The sequence below is a fragment of the Mastomys coucha genome, unplaced genomic scaffold (genome assembly GCF_008632895.1).
Source record: "Mastomys coucha isolate ucsf_1 unplaced genomic scaffold, UCSF_Mcou_1 pScaffold23, whole genome shotgun sequence".
In the NCBI taxonomy this organism is placed as follows: Eukaryota; Metazoa; Chordata; class Mammalia; order Rodentia; family Muridae; genus Mastomys; species Mastomys coucha.
This window is the reverse complement of record NW_022196906.1, coordinates 104760029-104767830: the sequence shown is the minus strand read 5'-3', so window position 1 is coordinate 104767830 and position 7802 is coordinate 104760029. Positions and strand designations below refer to the sequence as shown.

The window sequence follows — 7802 nt, the reverse complement described above, 5'->3', positions numbered from 1 at the left end:
GTTTGAATAAGTAAACGGTGCCATTCGCATGTGGAGGCAGGCAAGAGAAGGTTGCCTTCTGCTGGTATTTGGTTCCCAAAGTTAGGCCTCCTTCATGCAGCTGGACCAGCATCACCTCGGAACTTGCTAGAAATCTTCATTTTTCAAGCTCTGGCTCATACTTCCAGAGTTGAAAACTCCCTTAGTGAGGCCAATGATATGAATTGTTGTTTTTTTGACAGCGTCTATGGTGGTTTGAATAGATTTGGTCCTCATAGATTCAGGTGTTTCAATGTTTGACCATGGAGAGTGGCACTATTAGGAGGTGTGGCCTTATTGGAATAGGTGTGGCCTTGTTGGAGGAAGTGCATTACTGTGTGGGTGGGCTTTGAGGTCTCCTGTGCTCAAGCTCCGTCCAGTGTGGAATCAGAGCATCCTCCTGGCTGCCTGCTGACCACAATCTCTTTCTTGGCTGCCTGTGGATCAAGATGTAGACTCCCTGTTCCTCCAGCACCATGCCTGCCTGCACACTGCCATGCTTCCTGCCATGGTGATAACAGACTAAACCTCTGAAACTGTAAGCCAGCCCCAATTAAACGTTTTTCTTTGCAAGAGTTGCCTTGGTCATAGTGTCTGTTCACAGCAATAAAACTGCAAGACAAGGTCCGATTCTATGTCGTCTTTACTGGCTTTGAACTTGCGGTAATCCTCCTGCCTCTTGCCTCCGAAGAGCTAGGATTACAAATGTGTCCCATCATTCCTGGCAGTAAGGTGGATTTTAACAAGCCCTCCGGATATGCTCACACAGGTAAAGGAAGGATGGACCATGAGGCTAAGAGTAGGACTATACAATGGGGGAAAGCTACCTGTCCACATCTGTGTCTGTAACTGGCTGTAGTGAGCAAAGTTAAATATGTATTGTTAATCTACAAAGAGCTGGTGGTTTCTGGAGAGTGAAGGTGGTTTGGGATTTGTTGTTGTTTTGACATGGCACTTCATGTATCCCAGGTTAGCCTCAAACTTGATCTGTAGCAAAGGAACAACTGATTGTCCTCGCTTTCACCTTTCAAATGGTGGGGATACAGGCAAACACTGCTTCACCAGGTCAGTGTCCAGTGGTTTTTTTTTAAAAAAAAAAAAAAAAAAAAAACATCTTTGGTGATGAGTGTCTTCATGACAGAGATGCATCTGACAGCAGAGTGTGGTGGCGCACATCTTTAATCCCAGCACCTGGAAGGCAGAGGCAGGCAGATCTCTAAGTTCCAGGACAGCCAGGGCTATGTAATGATATCCTGTCTCAAAAACAAACAAACAAACAAACAAAACTAGAGAGAGAGAGAGGAGAGAGAGAGAGAGCGAGCGCTTCCTTGGACAATGGTTGGAACTGAATGTCCATGAAAGCCATAGAGAAGAGAGGGTGAAAACATAACACAGACCCGGGAAAGATGAGCGTGGGAGAGCGTGGGAGAGGGAGACTGGGGGCGGATCAGTGAGCAAGTCAACAGTGAGTCAGGGATAACAAATGCAGTATGAGATGGAAGGCTGTACGCAGTGTAGTGAATCTTTCTTAAAATCCTCTGGACTTTGGGAACACAGCCTTTGGAAATAAAGTCACACGAGTAGCAAGAAGAGAGAAAGACTTTCTCACGCACCAGCTTCGTTCCCCCTGTCCTCAGTTCCTGCCTCCCCTGAGCTGCTCTTGGCTGCAAAAGTGGTGCCGCTCAGCTAATGTTCCTGCCCAGGCACACGGGGAGCAGGAAAGCCTGTCAAAGCTGCCTATAGGACTCAGCTCTTCTGTGCTCTAAGAGGAATTTTGAATAACTTCCCTAGGTAAATGGGGGTCCAGTTCTCTAAGAAAAACACCCCAGGGGAGCAAAGCTTCAGAACACAGAGGCGTTCTTCAAACATTTATTCAGTGTGCGTTTGAAATCTCCCCTCTCCAGAACCTCAGTGCAACTTGGGGAGATCCTGGATTCGACCACTGAGGTACTGAGGAAAGGCGCCAGGCAGGATTGCCTTCCCGAGAAGCCTGTGAGGCAGAGGCTGCACACTCCCTGGCAGATCCCCAAGTGGGTACAAGGGAATTTCTGCCAGTCCCAGATGCATAAGTGCCAGTCTCGTACCTCTGCAGGGAATTGCTGGTGTATCCCTTTCCCTCCCCTCTCATTCTCCCTCTCTTCCAGGAGTCACTAAGCTGTGTGATGCAAACAGAGCCACCTTAGCAGCCTAGTGTCTGTCCCACTGATGATGTTATCTCTACTTGGCAGATGTCCCTCAAGATGCTATGAGTCATTGTTCGACACCTAGCAAGCAAGCTGGTCCTCTGGTCCAGGTTAGTTCACCCTCTGTCCACCAGTCATGGGTGTGTCTGAGACGAGTATCCAGAATATACCAGTCAGGGCACTTTGCAGTCCCCAATCTCCCTGCCACAGTCTACTGTGGCAATGGATGCTGACTGGAATTTGAAGAAAGGGCAGAGAGACAGAATGGGAGTTCGGAGAAGAGGCCCAGTGGCAGACTCAAAACCCTCAGGAAGACGGAGGCTAAGGAGGTCACAGAGCTACCAGGAGGGCCAGATGTAGCACGGGAGACAGGTATAGGACCAAAGCTCCCGTGGAATCCATACGGGAAGCCTGACTTAAAATATATCTGACCCACTCATTGTATTCAGTGATGTCTGTGTAAACTGAGGGGACAGAGACTTGACCGCAGCTGATGCTCCAGCTCATGATTCCCACCTGGGTCCACGTGTTGTCAGATTCGCAGACAAGGGGGTTCCCAGAATCTCCCTGGAACAGAAGAGAAAGAAAGCAACTGTTGGGACAGAGGAGAGAGCAGACTGCATTGCAAGGTGCTGGAAGACTTTCTCAGGCACCCAGAGCCTCTCCCGGACTAGCTTCTTTTAATGACTGAGATTTAACAGATGTCAAGCTCCTATGAAAACTTCAACATTCTCTGGGCAATAATATGCCCTCTGTGGTGATCAGGCTCACAGACATAAGTTGCAAATCCAATGGTGTCCAGAATAGCAGTCGTATATTGAAATTTACCTTGAAAGTCCCTAATCTATAGACACCAAACCCTGTCTGAGAAACATCTAAGCCTGTCATGACTCGTGACCCCGCAGCTGTGGTGGCCTGGCCTCTAGAGTGTGTAGCCAAGCAGAGCCCACTCCGGGTTCAGCCCGTGTCTATTTAGGCTGGTCAGTCCTGGGTCTTTAAGAACTTAAATATTTTGAGTGAGCATCATCATTGATTGCAATGAGGTACTGGGATCCTTACCTCTCTGCCTTAGAAGTTCTTCCTGCCCTAACTTCATTGAGGAACCCCCCTCCACAGGTCAACTGCATTGCCTTCAAGAGCCTGAGACAAGTCCAACTTCCATCTCTAGCACCATTCTGCATTGGCCTTGCCCCAACCTAAACCTAAGGCACCACAACCAGCCACCTCAAACACACACTCCCGCTACCTCAGGGTCTTCTTAAGACTCCTAGATGATGGCACAAGCTTAAAAGACTTCAGTCCAGGCACCATATACCCAAGGGAGTCACTTATCTAGATGGTAACTGACCACATGCTCCCAGCTTCAGCTCCCAGTTCTGGCTGGGCCAGTCTAGAAATTTGACCTAACCCCCCAGGCTGCTTATATTCCAACTCTAACCATGTGTATGGCCTCATTTCTTATCCCATTGCTCCAAACACACACAAAACTTTCTTCAGCATAAGACCTCTGAACTCTTCCACATGCCTGTGTTCCATCACAATAATGGTACCCTCTCTTTTCCAAGAAATTCAAATTTGTACCCACAAACAGTCCAACACCTCCTTCTCAAGAGTGCAGCCTATGCCGAGGGGAGGAATGGACCTGGGGACCCCAGAGGAAGACACACCTCCAGTTTCTCTCCTTGCGTTTTGCCTTCCAGAGATTTACAATGCCTACGTTGCAAGGCTGTGATGTGGGTCAACAAAGGCAATATAGGTCAAATGTTCACACTGGCATGGTTGTGTGCCTCATAAAACTCGGTGGAAAACACTGCTTACGTCATCACCCCCAGAGTATAATGCTTTCGCAGGGTCCCTAGGTAGCAAAGGCTAACCCTTTTTAGAAAAAGGAGGACCAGGCCAGGCTAACTCATCAGAAACATGAGAATTCACTCCACAGACCTTAACTAAGGTTTATGCAGCATGCAGTAGCTGGGCACAGTGGCTCACACCTTCAATCCCAGCATCGGGAGGCAGAGACAGGAGGATCTCTGTAAGTTCAAGGCCAGCCTGGTCTACATGGTGAGTCCCAGGGGCTACACAGGGCTAAAAAGGTGGCGGATAACTCAAACCTTTGAGGTGACAACCAAACTATACAGGCTTTAAGGGCCCCATAAACTGACCCAACAAGGACTCTGTCCTGAGTCTTGGTGACCGCAGATCATCCCTTTAGTCACCAGGTTTTTCGATGTTCCCAGCTGTCTCTGGAACAGCTGATTACAGTACTTCTGGAGAAGAATGCTTTGCTGAGCCTCCTGAAGGAGAACGGATACAAACCCTGCATCTATAGAAAGACAATTTAGGATCTATTCCAGAAGACAGGCAGGAACCATCAGCATCCTCTCCGGCTGCCACCGAGTGTGTGAATACACAGTTGGTCCCTTAAAGACAGACAGGACATGCACTGGATACCTGTCCCATAGGAAACAGACAAGAAAAGGTCTCGCCAGCCAGAAAATGACAACCAAGCCTCTGTCAGAGTCTTTATGGTAAGAGGGTCGTAGTCACTGGGCGCCAGTAGAGCACCTTTGCTTTCTATCATGGGACCACAGACTTTTCGGACAGGTGGTGCTATGAAGGGCTGAAAGTCTAAGACATCCCTCTCTGACGATGCTGCTCCGGCTCAGCCCAGCAGGCAGGAAGGAGCTCAAGCCTTTGGGGGAAGAACAGCTCATTACCCCAGGCCAAACCTAACTCTGACAAAGGCCATCACTCCTGTCACCCTACCACAGTTGTAATGTACTTGCTGTCAGACTGTTCCCCCATCTCCTTCCCGGTCAGCCAGCTAGAAGCTCGCCCCTTCCCCTGCAGACCAGCCCCAGATCACCAGGCCAACCCACTTCCGGATCCTGCCAGACAGACTCACCAATTTCCTTCTGTTGGGTCCAGCCCGTCACCCAGCATACTGTCCCGTTTTTCATTCGGAAGGGCTTTCCGGGAAGGCAGACGGGCTGGATAATGGAGGAGTAGTTCACAGGGAAGTACAACAGAGCAAGGGCAATGTCACCCCTCATCGTTCGAATGTCAAAGTCGGAAGGGTAAACGATGTCTTGGACCGGGACCAGGGTCACATTTTCAGAATGCAACACGTTGTCACCCAGCATCACCATGTACTCCTCCTGCCTGCAAGGACGACACAGGCTGTTACAGAGATCCTGAAGGGTTTACATATCTGCTCTACACGCAGTGAGTGCTTCTAAGCCTGGCCTTATCTCCCATGCCAGGCATCAGCCCGTTCCCTCCCTTCAAACCACACTCCTTTCTGTAGGACCCCTGACCACCCTTGCCTGCAAGTGTGGCTTCTAGACCATTGTAACCTGGAAACCTGATAAACAGATGATGTTCAGGTGTTACCTGAGACTGGATAAAAATCCTTGGATCACCACTCCTTTTACATATAAGGAGGAAAAATAATCTGTTTTTTTTCCTTTTTCTTTTTTCTTTTTTTTGGGGGGGGGTGAAAAACATTAAGAGATGGGGGACAGGACACCCAAAACCAGGTCCCCAGATACTCACTCATATATGCAGTGGGCCGCAGTCAACACCCATCGGTGGCTGATGAGGGAGCCTCCACATACATGTTCATTTTGACTCTGCAGGCTCACCTGCCAAGGCCACTTCCTCCCTGCAGATAAACTTCCATGATTTATCTCTGTAATTCTATGGCCGCAAGTGTCTAAAGAGAAATTAAAAGTGAAGCCACTGCTCCACGCTTCCATCCCGTTTCACACACAGTCAAGGTCATCCTCTGGAAGGGACTCTCTCCAGCCCTCCAAAGGCGGGAGCTGACCTCCGCTCCCCAGCCCGACTGGGTCGCCCTTTGACCTCCCAGACAAGCCTGACATCAATAGTAGTACCTGGAGAAAACGGTTGTCCTAGAGACGACCTCCTGGATTCCAGGATCATTTTGGTTGTGGTCGCTGAAGGAGGCCCTAACCCTGGAGTCTCAGTCCAGTCCAGAGACACCGGAACTCCTGAAGGATGTGAAATACTCAGGGGTTCCAAGCGGCTCTGCTGTGCCGGGGCCCCTGGATTACTTTGGGGCCTCCGGAGCCTCCGGGACCTGTGCATCACGCCGGAATCCTCCCTGGGTTTGTAATTACCACCTGAGGAAGAGACCAACAGGAAAAGCTCAGCTTGAGCCACACCTGCGCTGGTGCGGCTGCTGGCTCCTGGGCTGACTGCCCCTACAACTCCAGCACTGTCACCAACGCCAACACCGTCACCATGGCCACTCCCACCCAAGCCAAGTTCCATGAAGCCACACCTCCCCCACGGCTCCCACCAGGACCCCTGTCCGCAGCTAAGGCCTCACTGAACAGAGGATGAAGAAGCTGAAGCCAGACCAGGAGGGCTAGGAAGCCGCCCCTGTCTCCCTGACAGAAGCCACCCATCCAAGCCTTAGATTCAGGCAATCCCTCTCCTGGTACTCCCCGCCCCCACCCCCCAGAGCGGCTCGCGCAGGTGCCTTGGTGTGAGCAGGAGGGCTGTGGGCGTGTAGGTCCAGAGCTAAGCCTAAATACATCGGATGCCTCAGTTATCTGCTCAAAAGCTAGCTGGGCAGCACTCTCTTAGAGACTTTGAAGGTATACTAGATCTTATCAATATTAAATACAAAAGGGGCTGCAGCACTGGCTGCTATTGCTGTAGACCTGGATTCAGTTCCCAGCACCCACATGGTGGCTCACAACTACTCATAACTCCAGTTCCGGAGGATCCCATCTCTCTTCTGAGCTCTGGGACCCCAGGCACACGTGTGCGCGCACATACACACACACAGAGGCATACACACACACACACACACACACACACACGCAGAGCTCTCACACACATGAATTAAGAAATAATTTAAAAAATTTAATAAAAAGCCTACCTCGGTCCCAGACAGCATAACATCATAATAGTCTGGTAATTTCCCCTTTAATCTCTGCTGATAAAATAAAGCCCATACCTCAAACGTCAGCACTACACAGCTTTGGTAATCAATGTAAAGTGGCAACACCTATAGTTACAATCCAGGTCAAGACACAGGACTATGCCAACGGTTCAGGAGCCCCTCCATGTGCCTTCTGAGACACAACAGGAGGCTCTTCTCCAATATTCAGTCACCTTCCTTTCATGGAATTAGCTACTGCTGCACTGTGTAGTACCCAGCCCCAGACATGCTCCCCCACCTGCTGTGCTTGAGTCTGGAAAGGGATTTTTTTGCACGTATGACATCTTTAAGAGAAGGCTGTGCTTCCTCCTTCTGTCCCTCAGACTTCATGTGCAGAAAGGTTGGTGAGCGGAGTCCCCTGCAGTCTAGATTCTTGGAATCTTACCCAGTCTTAGTTAGTCTTCTGGCTTCTCTATTTCCTGTAAGTTCACGGTGAGACCCAGGTCCTGGCTCTTGGTTAATTAGCCAGGTGCTAGATTCTCTTTGGAGACATACACTGTCTCCGTGATTTCCTTCTTTAATATTTATTTTTTATTACATGTGTATGAGTGTTTTGCCTGCATGTATGGAAATGCACAGCATATGTGCTTGTCGCCCATAGAGGCCAGAAGAGAGCTCTAGATTCC

General features: G+C 49.7%; 1 protein-coding gene across 3 annotated transcripts; it reads right to left on the bottom strand.

The window, feature by feature from the left end:
* Positions 1–643: 643 nt before the first annotated feature.
* Positions 644–6798, bottom strand: LOC116073483 (putative inactive serine protease 43). Of its 3 annotated transcripts, XM_031345426.1 has the most exons (7): positions 6556–6798; positions 6098–6346; positions 5757–5916; positions 5107–5363; positions 4364–4524; positions 2718–2768; positions 644–1209 (listed from the first exon to the last, which is right to left on the bottom strand). In XM_031345426.1, exons 1-7 carry the CDS (start codon positions 6632–6634, stop codon positions 1039–1041), a joined length of 1128 nt encoding a protein of 375 aa, XP_031201286.1. In that variant the 5' UTR covers positions 6635–6798; the 3' UTR covers positions 644–1038. The 3 variants fall into 3 exon arrangements, with proteins under 3 accessions (XP_031201286.1, XP_031201285.1, XP_031201287.1); XM_031345425.1 differs by lacking the exon at positions 644–1209 and having other exon boundaries at positions 1874–2768; XM_031345427.1 differs by lacking the exon at positions 644–1209 and having other exon boundaries at positions 1874–2768; positions 5757–5865.
* Between the last annotated feature and the right edge of the window lie 1004 nt (positions 6799–7802).